At 37.1% G+C, this 26,713-nt stretch overlaps 2 protein-coding genes across 8 annotated transcripts in view; one reads left to right on the plus strand and one right to left on the minus strand.

Annotated features, from left to right (window-relative positions):
• LOC112046488 (uncharacterized) overlaps nucleotides 1-15,599 on the plus strand; it is a 166,069-nt gene extending 150,470 nt beyond the window's left edge. For all 6 annotated transcript variants that reach the window (XM_052884308.1, XM_052884309.1, XM_052884307.1 and 3 more), the window contains 11 exons: nucleotides 2,221-2,338; nucleotides 3,063-3,167; nucleotides 3,994-4,151; nucleotides 5,618-5,812; nucleotides 7,413-7,608; nucleotides 8,484-8,616; nucleotides 8,947-9,082; nucleotides 9,565-9,770; nucleotides 10,637-10,782; nucleotides 11,265-12,828; nucleotides 13,244-15,599. In XM_052884308.1, coding sequence (XP_052740268.1) covers nucleotides 2,221-2,338; nucleotides 3,063-3,167; nucleotides 3,994-4,151; nucleotides 5,618-5,812; nucleotides 7,413-7,608; nucleotides 8,484-8,616; nucleotides 8,947-9,082; nucleotides 9,565-9,770; nucleotides 10,637-10,782; nucleotides 11,265-12,828; nucleotides 13,244-13,579 — 3,293 coding nt within the window. In that variant the 3' untranslated portion in view covers nucleotides 13,580-15,599. The remainder of the gene's footprint in view (nucleotides 1-2,220; nucleotides 2,339-3,062; nucleotides 3,168-3,993; nucleotides 4,152-5,617; nucleotides 5,813-7,412; nucleotides 7,609-8,483; nucleotides 8,617-8,946; nucleotides 9,083-9,564; nucleotides 9,771-10,636; nucleotides 10,783-11,264; nucleotides 12,829-13,243) is intronic.
• A 1,337-nt stretch (nucleotides 15,600-16,936) lies between these two features.
• LOC112046496 (uncharacterized) lies at nucleotides 16,937-24,599 on the minus strand. 2 transcript variants are annotated; one of them, XM_024083132.2, is made up of 2 exons: nucleotides 24,362-24,599; nucleotides 16,937-21,464 (listed from the first exon to the last, which is right to left on the minus strand). In XM_024083132.2, exon 2 carries the CDS (start codon nucleotides 21,454-21,456, stop codon nucleotides 19,630-19,632), a length of 1,827 nt encoding a protein of 608 aa, XP_023938900.2. In that variant the 5' UTR covers nucleotides 21,457-21,464; nucleotides 24,362-24,599; the 3' UTR covers nucleotides 16,937-19,629. The 2 variants fall into 2 exon arrangements, with proteins under 2 accessions (XP_023938900.2, XP_052740271.1); XM_052884311.1 differs by lacking the exon at nucleotides 24,362-24,599 and adding an exon at nucleotides 23,132-23,212.
• Nucleotides 24,600-26,713: the final 2,114 nt, after the last annotated feature.

Here is a 26,713-nt window from a genome sequence, read left to right on the forward strand (position 1 = left end):
AGCGAAACTATGAATATAAAATCGAAACTTTTTGAACAAATTGGATCGGAGCGCAGAATAAACTAACGGTGAACGTTCCGTCGTCAAAGCAAAAAGATACCTTCTAAATAATTGAGTAGGAAGTCTCTTAATACCTACTGAGTCTTATTGTTGAGACAATCTAGTCTCGGATAAGTAATTTAGTAATAGAATCAAAATAAGAGATGTATGTGAAAGAAATGGGCTTTGAACATGAAAACATTGGGTTTTTCTTCCAAGAAAATCTCATCATCAATTCGGCTCACACATTCGGTGTTGAGCACAAGTCTCCTCTCAGAATGAGAGGGGTTAGGCTAATAGTCCACCACGCTGGCCCAATGCGGAGTAGCAAACTTTACACACGTAGTAAAATGCACTTATCTGAAAATTTAAAACATAAAGAAAATCTCAGTACCTACATACAGGCACTCTTTACTTCATTATGAACCCAAATTCAAATTACTCAGAATGAGAGGGGTTAGGTCAATAGTCCACCACGCAGTCCCAGTGCGGATTGGCAGACTTCACACACGTAAAGAATTAAGAAAATTCTCAGGTATGCACGTTTCATTACGATGTTTTTCCTTCACCGTTTGAGACACGTGATATTTAATTTCTTAAAATGCACATAACTGAAAAGTTGGGGATCAATGAAGTAATATATAAAAATACTATTAATTAACGAAGTAAATGTTGACTAGCTAAAACTTTCTAGATAGCAATCATAACAAATGACGATTGTGCTCAGATGAGAATTGTTCGATCAATCTTCTGATTGAAAAATTATCGGATTCATTATCAAGGACGTGACTCGTCTTAATTTCTGTCGATCAGATACTATACTACTAGTATAATTTATTATCAATCAGCCTGTTTTAAGGGCACATAATAAGGCCTCCCTATATGGAAAGGGTATAATATTGTGATGAATCATCACATCATTTTCGTACGAAAGAAAATTTTGTTTCTTTCGTACGAAAAAGTGACCTTATGTGAAAGTTACTTTTTTTTTATTCTTTACAAGTTAGCCCTTGACTACAATCTCACGTGATGGTAAGTGATGATGCAATCTAAAATGGAAGCGAACTAACTCGTTAGGAGGAGGATGAAAATCCACAACCCTTTCGGTTTTTACACATCGTTCCAAAACGCTAAATCGCTTAGCGGTACGCCTTTGTCGGTAGGGTGGTAACTAGCCACGGCCGAAGCCTCCAACTAGCCAGACCTGGACCAATTAAGAAAACCTCAATCGGTCCAGCCATCTTGTAAATCCACCGAGCATACCACTGTTGTCGAAAGTACCTAAATGTTATAATTTTCAAAGATTTTTTTTACGTACCTACATCAATCATATTTATCTTTCTAAAGTTCATAATCTAATATTGTGATTCATTTTGTCAAAAAGATTAAAAAAAACAATGTGTCATCATGGGTTTGCAAAACAGCCGTTTTTATCACGTTTTTATTGATATTATCATAGGCTATCCCCGAATCCCGAATCTTATTTTTGATTTTCAAAAGTGATAGATAGATAGTGATAGTCTTATCTTATGTCTTGTACTCAGACAATGTTATTTATCTACATTATTTATCAGATTTCACGTGTATATCTAAAAGGTTTACAAACCCTGGGGGGCTCTAGACCTTTCTAACTTCTTCTCCGTATGATTGTCGTTTGTATGTCTTCTGTTATAATCCTTCCAAATGTACTCAGGTTATTCAATATGGGTGTTTTAGTGGGTAAACTAAGTCCCACAAAATCCTTGGAATCTCACCCCCACTTCATTAGGTTACCATTCTAACAGTGGAATTCATAGCCGTTGTGGCCCGTTCGTTAACCCGCTGAGTGTCGAATTTAAATTGTATGCGTTTGAGAATTCGACACTCAGCGGGTGAATGGTCCCCTGGGGGTGCCCCTGCAACGTCTATGAATTCCACTGTAAAAATGTCAATCTTATAGTTTATAGATGTCAACGTTCAGTAACAATGCTTGATATACTTAATGACATCTTGATGTTTTATAAAAAAAATACAACGGACTTCAAAACCTAAAAAGGTACCTACCCACTTAAACTAAAAAGCAAAAAATAACATCATAATATTATTATATTCTACCTACTGATCAGTATGAAGGCGGTGCTAAGCCGATGAAGTATTGATTATTTTAATATGATTGATAAGCAATTGATTTTTTTTTTCTAGTTAAAACAGCGGAAGCTTTAGGTTCACATCTACGGAGGCTGTCGCGCGAAGCGGAATCTCGTTTGCATGAAATTGCTGGATATTTGCCAGAAAGAGGTTGCCGAGAAGATGTCTGCAGGTATGTTCTTCAATTCAAAATAGTTTAGGATGTCAATTACTTAGCTACTACCTCATTTATACGCATTTTCTAACCAGTTTTAGTAATTATTATGCACAGAGCTATGTCGGTTCAATTCATGAGTTTTAAAATGTAAATATTTTATTATTTACAAGAAATTAGGAACAATTTATGACCCATGTTAGGAGGTATGTTAGGAGTATCTCTGCCTGATCAAATCAGAAATGAGGAGATCCGCAGAATAACCAAAGTCACCGACATAGCTCAACGAGTTGCGAAGCTAAAGTGGCAATGGGCGGGGCACATAGTTCGAAAAGCCGGTGTACGTTGGGGTCCCAAAGTGGAATCGCGACCCCCCACCAGGTGGACTGACGACATCAAGCGAGTCGCAGAGATTCGCTGGATGCAGGCGGCTCAGTATCGTGATGTTTGGAAGTCCCTAAACAAAAGGCCTATGTCCTGCAGTGGACGTCCATCGGCTGATATGATGATGATGATGACCCATAGATGCTTGCCTATATGGCGATCACATTTTTGCACAAACCAATGCCGGTAGCAGAATAAATGTTATTCTGATTCTGGCATTGGTTTTCCATTTATGATTCTGTTTATGCCATAGACCAGTTTAGTAAGAGCTCAGTACATTTGTTATAAAATATTGTTACTATCAATAAAATAATACTGAATTCAAAAGTGTAAATTGCAGTGATTTCCTTTCTTTTAGATCAACAGCAAGTGGGCAGGCTGGCACTATGGGCTGTGCTGGAGGTACGGGCTCGGAGAAAGACAAACAAACTCAACATTGGGAAAGAAGAGTGCGCACACTTAAGTAAGTTAGGAAACCAATATTATTTCAAATTCAAATTCAAATTCAAAATTCATTTATTTCAAGTAGGCTCAGTTTACAAGCACTTTTGACACGTCAGTTGACTATTTGTAAAGATTCTACCACCGGTTCGGAAGGCAGGTTCTGCTGAGAAGATACCGGCAAGAAACTCAACAGTTGCTCTTTTGAAAAAGTCATACAGTATTACAATTTACATTTGATAACAATTAAATTACAATTTCTTATAGTTTTATTTCGTGTGTGAAGGTGGAAGCTGATCCAATGGCCTCCAAGCACCTTTGTCGTTAAGGAACTCATCAATAGTGTAGTAACCTTGACTAAGTAAATGTTTTTTAACACATTGCTTAAAGTTATGCATTGGCAAGTCCATCACAGTCTTTAATTTAGCTTTTAAACCTTATACCTATGTGTAAATAGGTTACTACAACATTATTTTGATTGTTGATTGATTATTCAAGCTCCAAGTACTCATAACCTGAGTGTCGAGTGGCAGTTTTCAATGTTTTCACACTATGACTATCGCGTAACCGTAAACGCGAATTTCTAAGAAATTGAAACAGCGCCATCTAGTGGCACTACTGCATAAGTGTTTCAATTCCTTAGAAAATCGCGTTTACGGTCACGCGGCAGTCACGGTATGAAAACTGCCAATCAGCACCCTGGTACCTTCACTGGCGCTTTTGCGTTACGTGACGATTTCTATGTAAAAAAACCGTTCCAATATCGTTCGGTTCTACAAATAAATTACTATACTTTTTATATTTTTTCATTCCCTGCAATGCTTTATCGGGATATGATGATTTTTCAGACGCCTAGTCCAGGGCTGGCAGCAGGCGCGAGTGCCCACCATACTGTCGGCGCCGGATCTTGAAGTGTGCGGCGCGCACTCCGTCACTGTGCGACTGAAGGACCCACGCTCTGCGCAACCAGCGTTGCGTGACCCGCCTATTGTTACTAAGTATAAAGGTAACTGGTTTTTGTTTAATGGTTCTTATCTATAATTTAGGCGTACAGCCATTTGAAGATCATCTCTTGATGATCGGACGCCTAGTCCAGGGCTGGCAGCAGGCGCCAATACCCACCTTACTGTCAACGACGGATGTCGAAGTATGCGGAATTCTTAGCTATGATTTATGAAAATGCGTACAACCATCATCACTCTTTTAACCAGCTCTACGAACCTGCATATCTATACTTATAATAAATCTGTAGAGAGGTCAATTCTGTACATGAAATATATTTTCAAAATAACTATCAGGGGGTGATTAGTGGTCGATACTGATGCCAAAATTGCAATCAGTAAAATTTTTGTCTGTCTGTCTGTCTGTATGTTCTTTATAGAAACAAAAACTACTCGACGGATTTTAACGAAGCTTGGTACAATTATTCTTCATACTCCTGGGCAGGTTATAGTATACTTTTCATCATGCTATGATCAATAGGAGCAGAGCAGTGAAGGAAAATGTTGGGAAAACGGGAGAAGTTACTCAATTTTTTAAGCTTCCGTGGTGTGGTATGTTCGTTATAGAAACAAAAACTACACGACGGATTTTAACAAAGCTTGGTACAATCATTTTTTATACTCCTGGGCAGATTATAGTATACTTTTCATCACGCTACAATCAATAGGAGCAGAGCAGTGAAGGGAAATGTTGAGAAAAAAGGAGAAGTTACTCCATTTTTTAAGTTTCCGTCGCCGTCGCGTGGTAGGGTGGGGATAGGGTAGGTTTAGGGTAGGGGTAGGGTAGTGGTAGGGTAAGGATAGGGGTAGTGGTAGGGTAGGGAAGGGGTAGAGTAGGGGTAGAGGTAGTAGTAGGGTTTCACGCGGACGAAGTCGCGGGCGTCCGCTAGTTGTTACTAAGTATAGAAGGAATTTGGTCTTTAGCATGATTCTCAGCTATGATTCACGCTACAAATATTTGAAGATCATCTCTTAATGATTAGACACCTAGTCTAAGGCTGCCAGCAGGTGTGAGTGCCGATTATGCTGTCAGGGCCAGTTCTCAGTATATACCGTGAATTTTATTTTATAATAACCTAATGGTATCGATCCTAGAACATACGGCTTACTTTGCTCACGCCTAGATACGCCACTGAGTATCACTTGATACCGAACTCCTCAGTCCACACTAATTTACAGCAGAGCATCGTCCTTTAAAACTGGTTGGATTTTTACTTTTACAAATGGCACAGACCGGTGTCTGGTAGCAGTGATACCGGTGCGGAAAAATCCAGTCCTGCGAATGACCAACCTTTTTATGGAGAATATCAACATACAACAAATCCCGATGGCCGCGCTATCGTCCTTTAAGCTCGTAGAAATTATCCCAATTAAAAAGTTTTGTCAGAGATTTTATAATTTTTTAGCATCAGAATGGTCTGAATTAGAAATTTTTGTCGGTTATTTTCAAATATTCGATTTTTTTTCCCAGTGGAATGGTCATCACGAGCGGATTTTTCGAACGTGTGCGGCTGTCGCGAGGTGACCGCGTCAGGCGCGAACTGCACACGAGTCCTGGTGGCGGGCCTGACTCGCGGCCGCCGGTACTTCTTCCGTGCCTCCGCGGGTAATGTGAAGGGTTGGGGGCCCTTCACCGTGTCAGTACCACGGAGCGTTGTGCCTAGTAGTGAGTGGGACTTTTCTTTCTGATAGGGCTCGTTAGCTCAATAGACTACAAGCCCTTGAACAAAAATTACATGTGAAATGAACCAGCATGAATACGCTTAAAAGGCTGTATATCAGAAAATAAATCTGTGCACTATGCCGTCATTTCTGAGCGGTACAGGTGAGTACGCGAGTGAATGGAATTTCTCAGGTACAAATGATGAATTACGACTAATTTTAATGTTATTATTTTCTGATATAGTAACAGCCTTCTAAGCGTTATTCATGTTGGTTCATTTCTTTTTTTTATTCTTGACAAGTTGGCCCTTGACTACAATCTCACTTAATAGTAAGTGATGATGCAGTCTTAGATGGAAGCTGGCTAACTCGTTAGGAGGAGGATGAAAATCCACACTCCTTTCGGTTTCTACACGACATCGTACCGGAACGCTTGGCGGTACGTCTTTGCCGGTAGGGTGGTAACTAGCCACGGCCGAAGCCTCCCACCAGTCAGACCTGGACCAATTAAGAAAATCTCAATCTGCCCAGCTGGGGATCGAACACAGGACTTCCGTTTTGTGAATCCACCGCGCATACCACTGCGCCACGAAGGCCGTCAAAAAAATTTAACAGTATCATCGGGAGGTTTTGGTGCAGAATCACTGCCAGCGCAGAGAATCGATGTGGTCTGTGCGCTTAGTGGGATCAATCCCGACTTTGGTTGAGATCCAAGTGACGTAAAAAACCGAAGAGCTGAAATAACAAGATATGATACAGAGGTCAGCAGTACTCGTATAATGCTGATTCGTCATTAATTATAATGTATACAGGGTGTCTCGCAAATGGTAGATACACCACCTAATTATCTAAAACTTATTAGAATAGTTTTTGATAAAATTCTAGGGTGACCAACTTATATATATTTTTTTTTTGGTTTTTTAAATTTTTTCTATTTTGAATCAGTTTTTTCAATGATGCATAGCGGCTGCTGTAATTAAGATTTTAAAGATCTGATTTTGATTGAACATTACGGAATAAATTATCAATACACTCTGACACTATTTTTTTAAATAATACTTTATTTGTTTTGTAGAAGAAGCAAAAAAATAATTATTGCACTTAGAAAAGTCCTGTAAAAAATGTATATTTAAGTGGGAAATCGTGATGCTTAGCGATAGTCCTCCAAACGGGTTCTGATATTACCGTAATCCTATCTATCTATCGGATATAATCGGATTATTAAACGCAAGCTTTTAGTAAAGTCTTATTATAGTGTTAGTGAGTATATAAATGATAAAAAAGCTTGGTGTTAAACTGTAATAAACGACTGTGTGCTTAGTTTTAAATAAGTTTGTAAAATGGTGGTAAACCAAAAAAATAAACCTTGGCTGAGTTTGTTGTGGGCTCTTCTCGGACCAACCTTTGGAACCCTCGTAACTTTTTAAGTTTTCGTCTATTATTACCACCATTAGATTAAATTAAATTTTGACTTGTAAACGGGTTTGGCGTTTGACCTTTCAAAAATGCTTGTAAAATAAGCCTAATTGAAATAAAAGAATTTTGAATTTTTTTTTTAATTTATACTACTTTGTGACAGTAGATACAACAGCCTGTATTCTCAGGTTGGCATGACGTATCGTCGCGAACATCCCGCGGCGAGCCGGGCGGCGCCGCAGCAGCGCTGGAAGCGCTAGCCAACGCCGCCGCCAGCGCCCGCCAGCGCCCGCCGGCGCAACCGCCGCGCCTGCCGAGGAAGAAGACCGCCACCATCCGACAGCTGTTCACCGCTGCCAGCAAGTTCCAGAAGAATTTGAGGAGGTGAGTTCCGAGACCATCCCAAAAAGCACTGGTGAAAAGCATTATAAACGACTAGCGGAATTTAGTCGTTACTCGTCCTCGTGGAATTTAGTTTTTAACAAATCCCTCGGGAACCATGGATTTTTACAGAATATAAAGTAGCCTATGTGTTAATCCAGGCTATAATATATCTCAATACCTAATTTCAGCTAATTCGGTTCAGTAGTCGGGACGTGAAAGAGTAACAAACATTCATATTATCAAAATCATCAGTTTTCGCAAATCTCGGGAAACCATGGATTTTTCCGGGATAAAAAGCCTATGTGTTAATCCAGAGTAAAATCTATTTCCATTACAAATTTTAGCCAAATCACTTCAGTAGTAGTGGCGTTAAAGAGTAATAAACATCCAAACATACATCCAAACATCCATACAAACTTTCGCGTTTATAATATTAGTAAGATATATACGAGTATATACGAGAGACAATAAAATCAAGACGCCAGCTGATGCCCTAAATCGGGCTAACTGGGCGACTTGTCCTAGAAATCGGATCTCACCTAGTGGGACCACGCTAGGACGGAGAAGAAGTTGGATGCTTATTATGAGTTTTTGATAATTTTCCTTTCATCATAATTTACAACAGATTGTTTATTTTGTGCTATCGTTCGGTATCAACCCATATTCGGCTCACTGCTGAGCTCGAGTCTCCTCTCAGAATGAGAGGGGTTAGGCCAATAGTCCACCACGCTGGCCAATGCGGATTGGCAGATTTCACACACGCAGAGAATTAAGAAAATTCTCAGGTACGCAGGTTTCTACACGATGTTTTCCTTTACAGTTAAATGCTATAATTAATATATTTTACTTAATAATTATAAATTGAATTCCTCTAGGGGAGTGTACTTGGCATGCATCATCTACCACGAAGACAAGGTGCTGGTTACCAGCGAAGAGTTCCTGCCGGTCATCGAAGTGGACGAGACATATCCAGCTTGTATATACACAGACTTCCACTGGCTTATGAAGGTATTGTTCAGTGTTGCTATGAATAAGTTGCAAGCTCAAAGAAATTGTTTATGGTCCTTCGAGCCGGATTACATGTCATATGTCGCAAATTCAGCTTTTTTATCAACTTCAACGTGGTTCTATACCTTTATGAAGTCTATATAAACTGAAAGAACTACTACTAAGTTTCTCGAAGCTTCTCAAAGGCAAAATTGTGGCAAATTGGTTTTTTATCAAGCAAGACAATTTAGGATGTACCATTAGTAGATATGTGTAAATTGATAAGCAAAGTTAAAAATTTGGTCTCTTTTGTCTGCTCTTTTGGATCAATCAGCGGAATTACGTTTCCAGGTATCATGTTCCTGGGACGAAGTGAAGGCACTGAGATCAGATATGGAGAAGCACACTTCTTCGTCTATACACTTTCGACTGAAGTTGCTTACTGCGGCGGCGCAGATGCAATCAGCCCTCTGCATTCAGGATCTAGGTAAGAATTATTTCTTTTTACTTTCCGACAGTTCGGTATGCGTTGATTTATCACTAAGTTATCTTAGTTTCGATTCTCATATGGGATTTAAGGACCTTGACTTGAAACCTATCGAGTCAGGCCTAAACAAGTTGTTGGCCGTTGCTGTAAATGGTTTAGGGTTAGAGTGATTTTGAGAAGTATTTTAGAGGTTAAAATTCTGACAGATAATTAGCAACCTCCTATTTCTACTACTCAAATGTGTGGAAAAACATCGTGAGGAAACTGCATACCTGAGAATTTTCTAGGTGTGTGAAGACTGCCAATCGCATTGGACCAGCGTGGGTGGATCAACTCCGCTCATTCTGAGAGGAGACTCATGCTCAACGGCGAACTGGGTTGGAACGAAATATAGGTTGTTAATGATGACCTAGTACGAGCGAATTTTAATGGCCTCTATTATGCAACTGTTTCATATTCTACCATTATCAAATTGCTCTCAGGTCAACTGTACCACAAACCGCTCCGAGACGCGCACGGCACGGTGGTGCTGTCGTGCGTCAACGTGATCAAGTCGCAGAAGTCGGTGTCGGCGCTGAACTCGCGCTGGGTGCCGGTGGCCAAGTTGCGGCGGAGGGTGCTGAGCGAGGACAACACTATGGGAGAGCTGCTCATGGCGTCGGTGCACGAACAGATCGCTTACCATCAGGTGAGTCGTGAACGTGATCAAGTCGAAAAAGTTGGTGTCGGCGGTGAACTCGCGCTGGGTGCCGGTGGCCAAACTGCGGCGTTCGAGCACGATCAGATCCTGCTTCCCTTGTTGTCTAAAGTGCTAGAACGTATTGTGCATCATCAGCTCAACCCTTTTCTAAAAAATAATCATATACTTCACCCATTACAGTCGGGTTTCAGACGTAAACATTGCACTGTTACTGCTCTCGTTGAATTTTGTGACAATTTACGGGCTAATATGGATAATCAACTTCTGTCTGTTCTTGTTCTTTTAGATTTTGGTAATGCCTTCAACACGATTGACTTGGACATCCTTCTTGCTATCTTAAAATCCCTCAATATATCTCAAGTTCCATTAAATTGGTTCTATGTATACTTAAATGGACGCAAGCAGTGTGTGTTTAATAACGATAAGCTCTCCTCATATGCATCGCTTATTGCTGGGGTCCTTCAAGGTGGTATTCTCTCTCCTCTTCTTTTTGCTATTTTTATTAACACAGTCTTATTTTACTATCGTAGAGATTTATATAAGGCCGTCTTTGCAAGTATTTCTACTTCTTCTAACCGCCCCAGCTAGCTCTGGGTAGTTCTTTTTGTTCTACCTACGACGATGTCACTAAAGTTGTTTTTAGTATAAAGCTCTTATGATAAATCAATTTTCTACACTTCGACAGTAGTTTTGACTCTGCGTTGTTGAATTAATAAGTCAATCAGGCCAGGAGAATTTTACTGGTAATTGAATTATTTTCGTACCCATTCATTATCGCTTATTTGTCCACATTTCAAGAGTCTTTTTTTACCGCCATTCCACGAGGAAAATATTAACAAAATATAATTTCCCAGGTATCCAGATACCAACTGCCCCGAGGGCTGTACATGGGGTATCTCAAGCTGCAGTCATCGGTGGAGGTGGTGCGGATAGTGGCGCCGGCGCGGACCCCCAACGTCCCTCCACACACTCGCGTTCGGGACAACCCACACGTTTCTGCGTACGTATGACTATTTCATTCTTAAATTAATATTCTAATATTTCAAGATTTTTACAAGCAAAACAATATTTTATGTAGGTATACAAGTTGTGAAAATGTAAAAACAATACAAACATATACAAATTGCCACAAAAACATTCTCTAGACAAACCTTTAGATCAGTAGCGTGTAGTTCAAAGATCCAAAAGCGGTATTGCCTACCGTGAGCTGTTCTCATTACGAAGCTATTGGATATATTAGAGAAGAAATTTTTAATTTTGTACAATTTTCACGGATAGTGCCTACCCTAGTTAAATAACTACCTAGTTTGTAAAGATATTTGAACCTTAATCACCTCTTATTTAGGCTAGCCTACATTAGCTTAATATATTAACTTAAAAATATTTTTATTCAAAACAACATATTATTAAGAAGTTAAGAATAAATAACAAATCAAAAGTTTGCAGCAATCTTGTTTTTATTCATGTGCTTGTATCTTTCAGGGAGGAATGGGAATATCTGAAATCTCAATCCGGCAAAACTGACGAAGCTCAATCAATGAACAACCTCGTACCGATCGCTGCGTACGAGAAACCTTCAGAATCTCAGGAGATGTTCCTCGAACAGATCGCCACGGCTTCGCGGAGACTCTTTAAAGACATGGAGATACCCGACGAAAGCGTCATCACCCACCGAATATACGATCTCGAAGTTATAGAGCTCAATAATGACGTCAGCTTTGTCATGGTGTGTCCGCCCGCAGAGCAAGCCTGCTCGGTGCCGGGACAAAAAGAAATCCTACTCCAAAAAGGCGATCTCCTCAGTTTGCCGATCCAAGCCTTCGAAATGATCCACCTCCAGACATACCATACCAATATATTAAACAAATACTCAAAGTTAAGTTGTGTGTTAGAATTAGATGTAGCTTTAGCCGCCCACTCGCAGAGGGAAGCGTTTTCGTGCACGGAATTGCAAACTGCCAAAGAGAGGCTCACGAAATTGGAGGATCTCCAAAATAACTTGAACTTGGTGTGGAAGGCCGAGCGTTGGTTGATGGACTTGATAGTCTTCGCGAGGGACAAGGACAAGTCTGGTCCGAGCTCAGGAATATTGCTCAAATATGTGTTAGACAAAACGCCGTCCAAATGCGTCGATCGACCAGACAGCGCGATTTTCGAAAAAGATGCCAATCTGAAGATAGATTTGTTGCAAATACCTCCGCGTGATGGGAAAATCACGAAAACGTCTCCTGGCCGAGGATCTTGGCCAGGACCGGCCGGGAACGGCAACCACGCGAACTTGCACCCTGAGTTCAGCAAATCCGAACAGCAGCTGAGTTTGGCGCCTCGCCAGACCTCAGTGTCGACGTTGAACTTGAGCGCATTCCAGTATCTGCCGTCCGATCCGAAGTACGCCAGAAAGGGGAGTGCCGATTCCCAGTACACCCAATCGAGTGTGATGAGCAACTATATGAGCAGCAACTCGCAATTTGACATAAAATCCACTGGATCTCATATAAGCATCAACAGCAGCTGCAGTCGGCTTCCACCATCGCGTAGCGAAGACACGCTGGTGATACAGAACGAAAGTATCGAGCCGAAGCCTCGACCGCACAGTATAAATACGAGCGTTTCCACATCATCGAGTCCGCTTCTAACAGTCAAAGGCTTCTATCCCGGCAGCATGATAAGCGTCAAAACTGTGAAAGGGAACGTATCGGAATCGGTTCAGAGTTTATCAAGTGATTCAGAAAGCCAAAGCTGTCCGTTGACCACGACGCTGTCTTTGAAAATCCGTCCGCAAGCGAACCACAGAGGACAATGTGCCGTGATATCGTCAAAGAGTATGACCAACGTGAAGAGTTCAGAAGTAGACTTCACTGACACTGGCCAGGATTTGTTCAACAATGGGCACAGTGTGAAGCGCCAGCCGTTGGTGGAGGCGCAGGAGGACATCGAGTATAATAGTAAGATTCCAAAGACTGAGGACAGAGTGAGTGACGGTGAGGAGCGCGGTGTCAAACTGCCTGCAGCTCAACGACACACTGATCAAGCGGGTATTTTGCAGGTAATTGTTTACATGAGTTCTGAAGATGGCCTGAATTGTAAAGAATTTTGAACCGTGATCCCCTCTTACTTGGATCAAGCTCGATCTCTCGATCTTTATTGATAACTGTATACATCGAGCTTGAGTATTTTCGATCGACCCCAGCCTTCAATTCGGAGGGTGTAGGTTCGAATCCGGTCCGGGGCATGCACCTCCAACTTTTTTTACTTATCTCAAACGTGAAGATAAACATCCTTAGGAAATTTTCAAACTTAACTGAGAATTTTCTTAATTATCTACGATTGTGAAGTCTGCCATTGGGCCAGCGTGGTGACTATTAGCCTTATCCCTCTCACTATGAGAGGAGACTCGTGCTCAACTTGATAATGATGATGAGGTACTATACTTACAGTAGACAACTCTATTTTTTTTTCAGGTATTCGCAGCTTACGAAACTGGTCTGGCTGCGGGTACATCGCTAAAACTGCACGTCACTCCGCGGACATCCGCCCGCGAGGTCATCGACCTAGTTGTCAAACAGCTCAATATGGCTGCCGTCCTAAAAGGGAAATCCGGCCCAGTTTACGGCCCTGAGAAACTCCAGGATTTCTGCTTAGTAGCAGTTATTGGAGCCCGAGAGAGATGCCTAAGGGATGATTTTAGACCACTCCAGTTGCAAAATCCCTGGAGAAAGGGCAGATTGTACGTCCGACTCAAGCATGACGTCCTAGCCGCCCTTCAGCATTCAGCCAAACAGCCCGCGTATATTTAAATATAGAACAATTTATTTTTAATTAAACCAGAAATAATAGATCTATAATAGATTAAATAAATACGATAAATTTATTATTATTATTTTCTTATTGAGGTCCATTATCTCAGAGCATAGTTATTGGGAGTCCTAGATGCTGATGCGTAAGTTTATTTTTCGGTGCCAATTATTGTTTTCGATGCTTTAAATAATTAAGTATTATTCATATAAGTGGAAGTTGTGAATAACTATAGGACATATTGCAGAATGTGTGGTGCTTCTCACTGTAAAATCAATATTATATAGAAATACACATACCTACATATTACCTAACTATTTATGGTTATATATTATTAAATGTTATATTAGTTACCTCTTACTAATAAAATTATCAATAGATATTCTTCTAAATAGCTTTCTCTCTCTCTACGAAGTAATTATGAATTTTGGCAAGATTTTTAAAATGATTTTAAAATGTGCGTTTACTCTTCAAGTCATCGACGTCTATTTTGTCCATGTATGTCTTAACCTTCAGACTAATTACGCAAGGACTATAATATTGCACCCAAATTCACGAACAAAATTGTCTGTCATTTTCTGTGGAACCGAAGCTTAGACTTGGTATATATCTTATACTAAACTAGAAATTTTTGCTCTTTTTTCACACCATTCAACTACACAAAAAGGTGTAAAATGAAACATCGATTCTATAGAGACAGTTTTTATAATTGCATTAGATCGTTGATCATATACTTTGATAGAAAAGTAACGTTTGCGAGGCAGGTCCTTATCTAATTAGCCTGAGGTTTTAACCATTGAAACACTTATTAATATTTGTTTTTCAGTTCATAGACTTTTATATACACATAATATACAGCAAAAGTGTTTAAGGCTTTAGGTGTGTAAACCTTCAATAAATTCTAAAATAATGATTTACAATTTTTTTCACACTTAATACTTATGCAACATCCAATAATGATAATAAATATTGGTATTTACTATCATATCTCTGAGGAATACAGGGTTGACAACGAAACGCAATATTTTATTAAGTCGGTAAAACTTATTATTTTTAAACAAGTTTCATGAAACTCAGAAACCATAAAATTCCTACTTCTTAAATTATTTCGAAAAATATAAGATGGCAGTTACACTGTGTGTGTAAAATAAAAAAGTACTTTCACTTAAAGTGTCAAGTAAGTAAATGAAAATTTAAAATTCTACGTGTTTGTAGATATAAGAAGGTATTTCATAATATTGTGATTTTATGAATTATGCCGTAAGAGGACTAATTAATTAATATTAATACATAGATACGTATTTTGTATAAATATTAAAACTTCAAAAAGTCTTTGAGATGATATTTTTAGTAACAATAAAATTATATCCTAGTTTTTTTTTATTATATTTTGATCTAACTAAAATGCCATAAACAGTGTACCATTAATAATTTAGTATAAACTGTAGGTATATTTAATTTTTATTAAGTTACGAGTACCTACCTAGATATTTTATTATGTTCTTATGAGTTTTGATTATATTTTTGTAAATGTTTTATAAATTCAGTATATCAGAAATAAATAGGATTTTAATCTACTGAGAAATATATATTCGAATGAAAAAATTAAAACAAATTAAATTTAACTTATTGAATCAATTTTGAGTTTGCAGTTTTTTTTATTATTGTAAAAAGACTAAAGAAAAATAATATCACTGTAGTATTTACTGTATAGAGAAGAGTATAGAAAACAAATAGTTGTTGTAATATGGTTTAGTTAGAGTATTATAAATATATTATTGTGAAATAAAATAATCAACGATTCGAGCCATACCTACTTACTTACGTATTGCAATTATAATTACAAAAGCCTAACTGAATGTCTTATGATGATTATATATTATTATTGAAATGTGTTTTATTAGTAGATTATTTTACTACATTGTAGGTATTCACCCTTGTTCGTGGTGTTGTACATTAGAGATTATAATAGAAATGGAAGTATGAAGTTATGCACAAAAATAAATGTATTTCGAATCTGAACTTAATTTATTTCTTGCCTTTGGAGAATCCACTGAATGAATTGTACAAAATGGTAAAGGTTTACCTTATCAGCCGATAGACGTCCACTGCTGGACATAGGCCTCTTGCATGGACCTCCAAGCACAACGATCTCGAGCCGCCAGCATCCAGCGGCTCCTTGCTAACCGCTTGATATCCTCGGTCCACCTAGTGGGGGGTCGCCCAGCACTGCACTTTCCGGTGCGGGGTCGCCATTCCAGCACCTTGGGACCACAACGTCCATCGGCTCTTCGAACTATGTGGTGTGGGTAAAGGTTTAGACGGATGCAATGTTTATGACGTCATCGAAATAAGGTGCGATTACGGATTAACCCTACGCGCAGGTCATACAGACTCAGACCTTTACACTTGTATCGCTCTCAAATTCACCAACTCACACATCTAAAATATTAAACACCATAAATATATCCTGCCCTTAAACTACACACACTATAAATTTAAATCGTAATACACACACGTGCAATTTTAACGCAATGAAACATTGGTTCTATAGACGCAGTTTGTATAAACACGTCAGATCGTGATCATATATCTTTCGACAGAAGGGTAACGTCTAGCGAGGCAGGTCCTATGGTAATTGGTCTGAGCATACAAATGACATGCGCGCGCGGGCAACCTGACCGCGCGCCCCTGTGTGACCGGAGACACCATACGTATTATCTAATGATCTGTGGATTGTGATTATTTGATTTTTATTGAGTTGCGAATTTAAAGAGCGAGATTTGAAGATATGGCTGTACGGTGTAATACCTTTGCCTTTTCCTCATATGAAATACTATAGAAAAATAAAATTAAAAAGTGAGAACTGAGAATTTAAAAAATAACTAGTCGTATGTGGCGTGAATAATTCACACTTGATAACTTACATATTTTGCAACATTAATATATACATTATTATTGTATTCATCTAGTGAGAATGTTGACCTTAATTTGGGGATTGATGAATTTTTTAATCTGTTACCATCAACAGACACGTTTACTTAAATACCTACACACGAAAAATTTAATAAGTGGACAAATAACAATGAATGGAATCACATACGAAAGGAGTTTTTTAACCTATTACATACCTCGTTTACCTCATATAGTCATTATTCAGCATCTCCCATAACATCCGAAGTTGTAGACTTTTGTACATTTAACTTTTAATTAAAATAATTAATTGAATACTACACAATTTTTTTTTTTTCGCAATCGTGTGATATGTATAGTGTAACACGCGGGGCTAAACCCATTATAAACTCTTATAACTTGTAAAAGAAAAAAAAACATTTCAATTAAACAAATAAAACAACTGATTGAGGAGTTTATATTATATTTGAATATAAATAAATACACAATAAGTAGGTATTTTTAAAAACATTCAACCTTATGCCTTAAAAATACAAACTTAATAATATTTTGTTAATACGTCATTGAGTTATGTTTTGTAAACATATGGCGAGCACTATAACCAACAAACAAATTAGTAATTAAGGTAGAAAATGCATGTCATTACTTATTAGCAGACTTTTAGAGGAGGAGGTTCTCAAGTTGACAGGTTGTTTAATGTATTTTTTTTTGAATTAAAAAATATTAACCATATCTAATAATTGTTCTAAGCTTTTTAATCAAATTTAATTTAAGAACAAGTTAATCATAATTATATAATAAATAATAATAGATAGGTGTTTTCCAGTGTCTGTGTGTATATATGTATACATTATATAAGTATTAAAATATGTAGTATATAATTGTATATTAATATTATAATATCAACTATCTTAGCACCCATAACACAAGCTACTCTGTATGCTTACTTTGGGGCTAGATAGTGATGTGTATTGTTTAAGTATATTTATTTATTTATTTTATTTATTAATATTAAAAGCCTTTTTTACCGATTTTTTACATTATATTATTGTAATATATCATTGACACTGATTGTTCTTTCTTCAGTTTACCCTCGGGCATAGGCCTCCTCCAGACACTTCCATAGTTCTCTATCTCTTGCTTTACTTCTCCATGTGCCTTCTGCTGTCTGTCTGAGGTCATCCTCCCATCTTTGGCAGGGGCGACCTCTTTCCTTTATCCTGTCCTAGGATACCACTCTGTCACATCCCTGGTCCACTTATCTCTTTTATCCCGCATGAAGTGTCCTGTCCACTTCCATTTAATCTACTCAATAGGGATGATGACACTTTTTAAATTGTATATAAATTAGGAGTATGCTAATAGTAAAGCAATTTTGTAAAAGTAAGTAAGTTTTGAAACATGGTATCTGCAATTATTACTTTCGGAGCTACAGCGATTTAAATGGTCAGATTAGCGGCGGATCCCTGAAAAACGCCCCATACAAAATGGTACGATTTAATGACGTCGTAGGTCATAATGATGATCGTTAGATTTGTTTGGGCGTTCAAACAAAATTACTAATATCTTTGTTATTTGTGCGTTCATGTTTATAGTTCATTTATTGAAAAATGTCACATTTAATGTAATGAAACTAAAACTGTACGAATTTTCACCTAATTACGATAATAGATTTTTAATCTTATTTATTTTGCAAATATCCAAACAATCTTTGCTTTTTACGTATAAATTAGTTAACATTGACCTTATTTACCCGAATGTATCATAAAAATCAATATATTCAAACCTAGTCATCATCCCTATCGTTATTGCCACATCTCTGACCTTGGTCTTATATCTAATAATCTAGAAATCATAATTATTACGTGTAAATTACTAGTGATTTATACCCTAACTTTTGATTTGTTTGTTGGTAAACAGTTCACTTAAGTATAGGCATTCCTACAGCAAGATTTTAAATAGTACTAGCAGACGCCGTGCTGTTTCACCTGTGTGGTCGCCGTCCCCGTAGGAATACTGGAATATAATACAGCCTAAAAAGAATAACTACAGAATATAGCATTCTTACTAGCGAACCCAATCAAGCTTCGCATTCACAGTCACGCTAGCAGCCAATTGCAAGAAAGCTTTTCAAAAATCAACCACGTGTTTTTACCCGACTGCAATGGGTTATGTTTTTCGCGCGTATCTTGTATGTATGTATGTTTGTAATATTCTTTATTAACTCATATCTTCCAAACCACTGAACGGATTTACGTAAGTAGCATATAGTTAGATTTGTCTCAATAACTCAAGTGTTCTTAGATAGGTGAAACTAAAAATAAAATAACAAAACGACTGTGAGACGCTATAGACTCGAGGTGAAAAAAAAAAAAATTTCTATTACTGGAATATGGGTATCAAATTCAAGAACTTTTTGCGAGGATTCTAAAATGGTAAATCACGACCATGTTTAAAAAAAACTACAATTAGAAAACCGTTATTTATCAGTAGTCTATACAAAATACGCGAGGCGAATGACTATAAGTGCGAGCAGGTTTGTGAAGTGAAGTTATAAATAAAATAGACTAAATTAAAAAGATTGATTATAAAAATCGGCTAAGTGCGAGTCGCCCACCGAGCGTTCCGAAGAATTTTTGAATATTTGCTTAACCTAGGTTGGACGTATAAATTATCGTACTTTGTAATAAACGTAATAAATAAATCCGAAATTAACCATCGATCGTAACTAAAAAGTGTGAAATAAATAAATTTATTAAACAAATAAAAAAACCCGACTGCATAAAGTATTAAAAAACTGAAAAGAAAAAAAACAAGCTCAGTCCAAAAGTGTAGAAAGCAATTAGAAAACAGTCGGGACCTATTAAATAATGTAGAAGAAAATCATTCTATCCAATATCTAAGGTCCTGACTGTTTTCTAATTGTTTCTACACTTCTGGACTGAGCTTGTTTTTTTTTCTTTTTAGTTTTTTATACTTTATGCAGTCGGGTTTTTTTATTTGTTTAATTAATTTATTTATTACATTGTTGATCATAATAAACACTTATTCGTAAGAAATAATTTTAAAGAAGATAATAAAAGTACAATAAAGTCTCGGAACCTCGATAAACGTTTGTTTCACGAATTGTGAGTAGATGTTAATTGTAGTCATGATAAATAGACTCATAAATCCCTAGTATTCCTGACAAATACGCTAGAACTGTTGGTGCCGGCCTCAACTTGTTCTGGATGAACTGGAAACCATCCTGGCATCCACTCTTCTTCATGGCGTTAAAGATCTTGTACACGATCGTGCTGTTGTAAGTTCTACTGTACACGGTGCGATCAAACTGCGATCCGCACAACTGGTTCAAGTTATTGAGCTCTTTCAGGCAGCATTGGAACTCAGTAAATGGCTGGAGGGCGTTCCAATTTAAAATATGAGATAGTTCTTCATTACTAAAATTGAAGTATTCCTTCATTATAGACCAAGCGATGTCACAATCTGCTGCAGTCACCAAATCTCTATCTGTAAGCGAGTCTATAAATAGCTGCTCGGAAACATTTTTAGTATTTTTAGATCTGCTACCATCTTTGCTCAGTTTCTCAGTAACGACACTCAGCATTACATAAGATAGCAGTATACTGTATATTTCGAGTGTCACATCTGACTTTTTTCGTGAATAGTACACCAGTGCGACGAGAAGGAGCCGGCAGTCCGCTGGTACCCTGCCCAAACGCTCAAAATCGAACGTCTGCAATGTTTCTGTCACAAAATGTTCGAAGAGATTCAATTGTTTTATATCGTCCCAGCCGTTTTCGAAAACGCTTAATGTCGCTTTATACTCTGGTTTTGGAATAGACGACTCGCATTCAAGTATATCTTTTGAAGAACACGGATTTAAATTTCTTTTCTGTGCATTCATTTTATGTTTAAAGTTTGTAAGCAAATCAAATGCGTATTGTACTATGGGTATTGATATTTTTTCCCGTACTTGTACAGTTTCAGACTTGTACATATTGATATAAGGCATCGGTATGTATTTGCAGAAAAGTCCCTTTTCAAACCAGTCAGGGTCCATTACTGTGAATTGGCATTTAGTTTTGTCTGTCACATAGAGAGTCATTTTTGTATCGGTATTTTTTCTATTCTGTATTAATGTTTCCAGTCTATTTTTCTTATACAAAAAATCTAAAGGTACAAAAAATTCAATAACATGAGACAACCTATTTATTATATCTTCATTACTATTTTGTGCAACAAATTTAATTAACTTTTCAAGAAATGTGCTAGTACTTCTACCAGATGGGCACAATATATTATTATGTTCAAAAAACTTTTTGAAATGGTTTTCTTTATATATATGTAAATCAGATAGCATAATGAATAAAATAACTTTCTCTTCAGTCATATTATATTTTTCCAAAAAACTGGAAAGTGTATATATTTGACATAGAAGGTTGTCATTTTTATCCAGTTTAGTTTTGAGTTCCGGCACATACTCTGCTTGTGAGAAGAAATACTGCATGTTGTTGCCAATGAGAGGACACGAGAGCTTCACCGCGAGCGCAATGCACTCGGTGACGTGGTCACCATCGGAGACAGTATATTTGAATCCCATTTCTTCTACGGTTTGAAACCAAATGTCTTTTGTACATATTCGCACATGTGTATCCTCATCCTTTTTATAAATTTCTCCTGTAAGAGCTTTTCTTAGTCTAGCGTCCGCTCTGGAACGATCAAGTGATTTCTTGTCATCATCTATTTCTCTTTTAAAAACAAAGTAACAATCAAGTTTGGCTTTTTTAAACTTAATGAGATGATTTTTTACTGAGTTTGCGATTTTGTCACTTTCACAACCAAAATGTGGAACTTTTGACACATTAGTTAAAATATTTTCGCCGTCGATGACTACTGTGGTGTCTTTCAATTTACTGGTCTTCAAGTCCCGAAGCAAAAAGGGAGTAAGACCCGGTATCCGCATGTTTATACCTGTAAGACAAACAATAGGTATGTGTAAACAAATCCTACAATTTACACTTTAACTACAGTTAAATTGTGGGTTGAGTTTGAATACTACGAAATTTGATATAATATACTGACGACTGCAGTCAACTGCAGTCAACTGCAGTCGTCGGTAGCAGTTACTGTTTGTGTAAATTAACGCTTACTCAAGCGGCACAACAATAAAGGGATTTTAAATCGAACCTGTGATGAAAAGTGATCCTGTACTACAATGAACACCGCTCATCGCAATAGCGAATCAGTCCCATAAATAGGCAAATAATAAAAGGCATAAATTTTGCCCCAAGCAAAAATTGACTCAAAAAAATGAGTTGTGAGTGTTTGGTGGAAAAGCTAGACGCAAGACTTTTGCTGTGCCACTGTACAACAGACGGCTACCAAATTAGAAGAGCTTCAATTGGAATGTTTAAGACATTCACCGTACTCCCCGGACCTTGCTCCAACAGAATACCATTTTTTTCGAAATCTGGATAACTTCTTTCAAGGGAAAAAATTCAACTCCGATAAGGCAGTCCAAAGCACCTTCTAAGATTTTATTGATTCCCGTCCGAGTGGTTTTATTTTAGTAGTAAAGAAACCAATGAACTACCCAAAATATGGCAAAAGTCAATGATACTTGTGACTAAATAAATATACTTTATTTAAAAAAATGGACTCTAAGTTCCTCCCTTACAAAACGCCAATTTCATAATTAGGTATGTAAGGACATAAAATTTTTAAAACAAAAATTCATCGTCATTTCTTTTTGCCACTATGTAGACTCTAAGTGTATTAATAATAGTAGTCGAGTCTTGACTCTAACAAAAAATAGCTTAATATTTTACAAGCAGATCCATAAATTTAAAATGCTGGTACAAGACCCAATGATGTTAAATATTGTTAGACGTGTTACTAGGTCATGAAAAATTATGCACTCAAAAGAGGAAATTTCCACATCTCAGTATTAGTTGTGGTCAACAACGAACGTTATTTAAACAAATAATACCTAAATATCGTCTACAATGTCGAGTTGTGTGTTCAGAAAGTGTAAAAAGTATATGTATAAACATAAATATATAACGGAACTAAAGACAAAATTGTGCATGCGTGTTCTAGTAACCGATCTATATAAAATTAGCATTGTACCTATGTTTGTGCACTTGCAACGGCAAACGTTCGCATTTTGGCACACTGTCGAAATTTAATAAAAATCTAGCCAAATGTTGAAATGAATATTACGTGTCTTCGAAGTTAAAAACAAACTTATTGAGGCTTCTAATTTAAATTATTTGAATCAGAATTATTTATAGAATAGTTTTATAGTGTTCCGTAGTCCACAAGGAACCCTTGTACGAGTATGTAGTTTCGTCCTAATGGCTAGAACACACATGTACAGTTTTGTCTGTAATTCCATTATACATATATTTATGTATAAATATAGTTTTTAAGTACACTTCCTGAACACAAAACTCGATATTGGAGACGATATTTAGGTAATATATGTTCGTTATTGACAACCACAACTAACATTGAGTTGTGCATAAAACACTTTCGAGTGCTTCATTTTTCATGCGCTAGTAACACGTCTAACAGTATATAATATCATTGGGTACTAAATAATTATAATCAAACCGTACGCCATATTATGTACTTACATTATCAATGAATAACTACACTTTATGACATCACGCTACGGCTACGGTCAATATAGACTACAAGCCCATGGAGAAAATTACCTTGTGAAATTAACCAACGTAAATAACGCTTAGAAGGCTGTTACTGTATCAGAAAATAACTCTGAGTACTATGCCGTCATTTCTGAGCGGTACCTACATTTCGATAATTATTTATTTAAACAAATATAAACTATAATTTCTGAGCGGCATAATTATTAAACATTGTTGTCCGTGATCATCTTAGAACGGCACGAAATTTCTCTACATTTATTTTTAATCATCTATTACACTTCATGAAAGCCATACATTAATAATTAATCGTATTTCCTCATTTGTACCTGAGATATTCCATTCACTCACGCACTCACCTGTACCTATACCGCTCAGAAATGACGGCATAGTGCTCAGAGTTATTTTGTTATAGTAACAGCCTTCTAAGCATTATTCACGTTGGTTCATTTTACAGGTTATTTTTTCCATGGGCTTGTAGTCTAATATGAGCGAAGGATCAATGAATAATAAAAAATTTAATAAAAAAAATACAACCGACTTCAAAACCTAAAAACGTACCCTTTTAACTTTAAACTTTAACTAAACTAAAAAGCGAAAAATAACATCATAATATGTTCTACCTGCTGATCAGTATGAAGGCGCTGATGTATTAATTCAAGCCATGTGAGAATATATCTTATAGATTTAGATTTTGCAGACAGTGTTGTTTCATGTGGTCCTGTCAAAAATGGCTTAAATTAAGACAACACCGGCTAAGCACCGCCTTCATACTGATCTGCAGATAGAACATATTATGATGTTATTTTTCGCTTTTTAGTTTAATTAAGATAGATATGGCAGAGAATGACCTTGAGTGAAGTCACGCACTTGTGAACGGCGTGTGTAGGGTTAAAGGTACCTTTGACTGTTAACAAACACTCCCCTTTTCCACTCAAGTCACTCTCCTCGCCTATCCCAAGTAAGGACACACACACACAACAAGAGATATGGACGGCTCGAACGCCACGAGCATTCAGTAAACCGTCCGTATCGCAAGTCCTTGCAACGCGGCGATAACATTTATGATGCTCGTTGATAAAGTAGCTTTCCACAGTTGAAAGAATTTTAAGTCGATTCAGTTAATAGGTACCTAGTTTAGGAACCTACGTGTAACAAAGAAATTAATTTTAGCTTAGATGATCGATTAGACGAAATTACCTGTAAATGAAGCCCACAAGCTGAAAATTTTGAATCGCAGACCACCGACACGGCGAAACAAATACTATTGAATATTGTTAGGTAAATGTTAATTGAATAATCTCAAGCAAGTGCATGTCACGTCTAGGTCTAACGTGACAACAGGGAAATATGACTTTGGCCTTTGGGCTCTCTTCTCTTTCTCTTGTCTTCACTTTAGACACCCATAACAGTCTTCACTCTACAGACCTCATGGTAGGTATATGTATTAAGGTTAGTCCACACTAGTAGACATGTCGCAATCTGTAAGACTTATTATAGGATGCAGTCTGTATGACGTCTCCGAAATGAGTTGCAGGTGTCTCTACGCTCATGAAGTACTTACTCTAAAATCGGTCATACATAAAATAAAGGTCATGCAAAAAGCTATAATCTAAATTATAGCTATAAACAATCCAGCGATAGATATAAACAATCCATTCTATGGGGCTGGATTGTTTTTTAAATTGCGAAAAACTGGGAAAATCGTCGAAATCGAAATGTAAGTATTCGGTACTTTAGCCATAATCGGGAACGCCCTATTTGTACAACTCGACAGTATATAGTCTTGGATTTGTAACTATCTCTCTTTCTTACACGAGATACACGAATTCGAATTTCGAAATAGAATTTCAAACTTTGAAATTGAAATTATAAGAACTTTGGTATAGAATAGCACTACTGATCAGAATAAAGATCAAATGCAACTGTCAAGGTCTCGACTCTCGAGTAGACAAAAATTGTCCACTGAGAAATTGACACCACAGTGTGGAAGCAACAAGACAAAGAACGGTGACTCTAGACTGTATTGAGATCGTCTTGTCGCACATGGTCTCCTAGTGTGTATTAGACTTTATGTTTATGTATTCATTACCATCTATGGTATCTATGACTAAAACATATTAATAACGAAAAATCCCGCCCATAAACTATTGTTTTGTAAGTAGATTAAAAATATGTCATTTTGCAAAACAAGCAACAATGCTTTGACACGATGCAGCTAGAATGCACGGTACACATATTGTGATTAACGTGTACTTTTTTATAAAAAAAAAATATGAATTTGTTTCTATCTCTCTGTCTGTATCTCTCTATAATATACGTTTACACTATCTCTGCATAAAGCGGTGTGGTCAAATGCTTATGCGCTATCAACTAAAGTGAGCATGTACTTTGCATCGTGTCTAAGCACCTTACGAGCACAATATAGAGTATTATCATTGATATTGATGGCTTTGAGTTAATACTTGGGTCGAAGTACAAAATGCACAAAGTATGTTGTATGAGTCATATCAATATATATTATCAATATTAGCGTTCCATAGCTACCTATGTGGCGTGCACAAGGTTTTAACTACGGTAGGCAGTATACGAAGAAATGGTACAAAATCAATAGGTAATTCCTTTCTCCAATACAGGCAAATGTCGTTGAATACAGATATTACAGACATTCGATTTTTTGTCTGTCCGGGTTTTTTTGTTTTTCGGGCATCACGCTGAAACTACTGAATGATTTCAAATAAAACTTGGCACGGTTTAAGACCATAATACGGAAAAGGTTATAAGATACTTTTTATTGCGAAAATAAAATAAGAAGGGGCTGAAATAGGGGTTGAAATGGAAAGGGGTTTGTATGGAAAGTCCTTAATTTTTAGCGTTACAGTTTTAAAAATCTGTTCATAAATCATAAAAAAAAAACGAAATATAATGGGACAATTGCAGACAATTCGGTAAGTTTTTAACCATAGACAACCTAAATTAAGGCAAATTTACATCAGCTTTCTTCATCTAACGCTTTGTGTTTTAGAAAACACATAATATACTTAAAATAATTTCCGGGAAATCCCCGCTACATACTTATTTATGAAGTGCTCTAGTGAAGCAATAGTGATGTATCGATTATCGATTAATAGAATTTTCGAGAAATCCCCGCTACCTAGTTATTTATTTGTGCAGTGCTCTAGTGACGTTATATCGATAAATTTAGAACGCTGCTCACAGTTATGATTTTATAAACAATATAAGTATAATATCTTAAACTAGCGAACTCCCGCGACTTCGTTTGCGTAAGATTCTTTATTATTCATACCGCAAGAACCATGGATAATATAATAAGCCCATGTTTTGCTCCAAACGGGAGTTTTGATTCTGTATTCGGTATACCTGAGTATAGGTACGGTATAAAATTCAACTTGCTACCTTTACGCATTCTCGAAATAAATACACGGACAACAAAGTTATATTACGAGTGTAAGAGTTTAATTTTTACAAAGTATCGATATCGCTTTTTGAAACCACGAACAGCATTAACTAAGGACGTATAACTATGCTCCT

The sequence above is a fragment of the Bicyclus anynana genome, chromosome 11 (genome assembly GCF_947172395.1).
Source record: "Bicyclus anynana chromosome 11, ilBicAnyn1.1, whole genome shotgun sequence".
Taxonomy (NCBI): domain Eukaryota; kingdom Metazoa; phylum Arthropoda; class Insecta; order Lepidoptera; family Nymphalidae; genus Bicyclus; species Bicyclus anynana.

What these genes read in the sequence shown, in the direction of transcription:
- LOC112046496 (XM_024083132.2), bottom strand. Translation starts at nt 21,456, where the DNA reads ATGCGGATACCGGGTCTTACTCCCTTTTTGCTTCGGGACTTGAAGACC.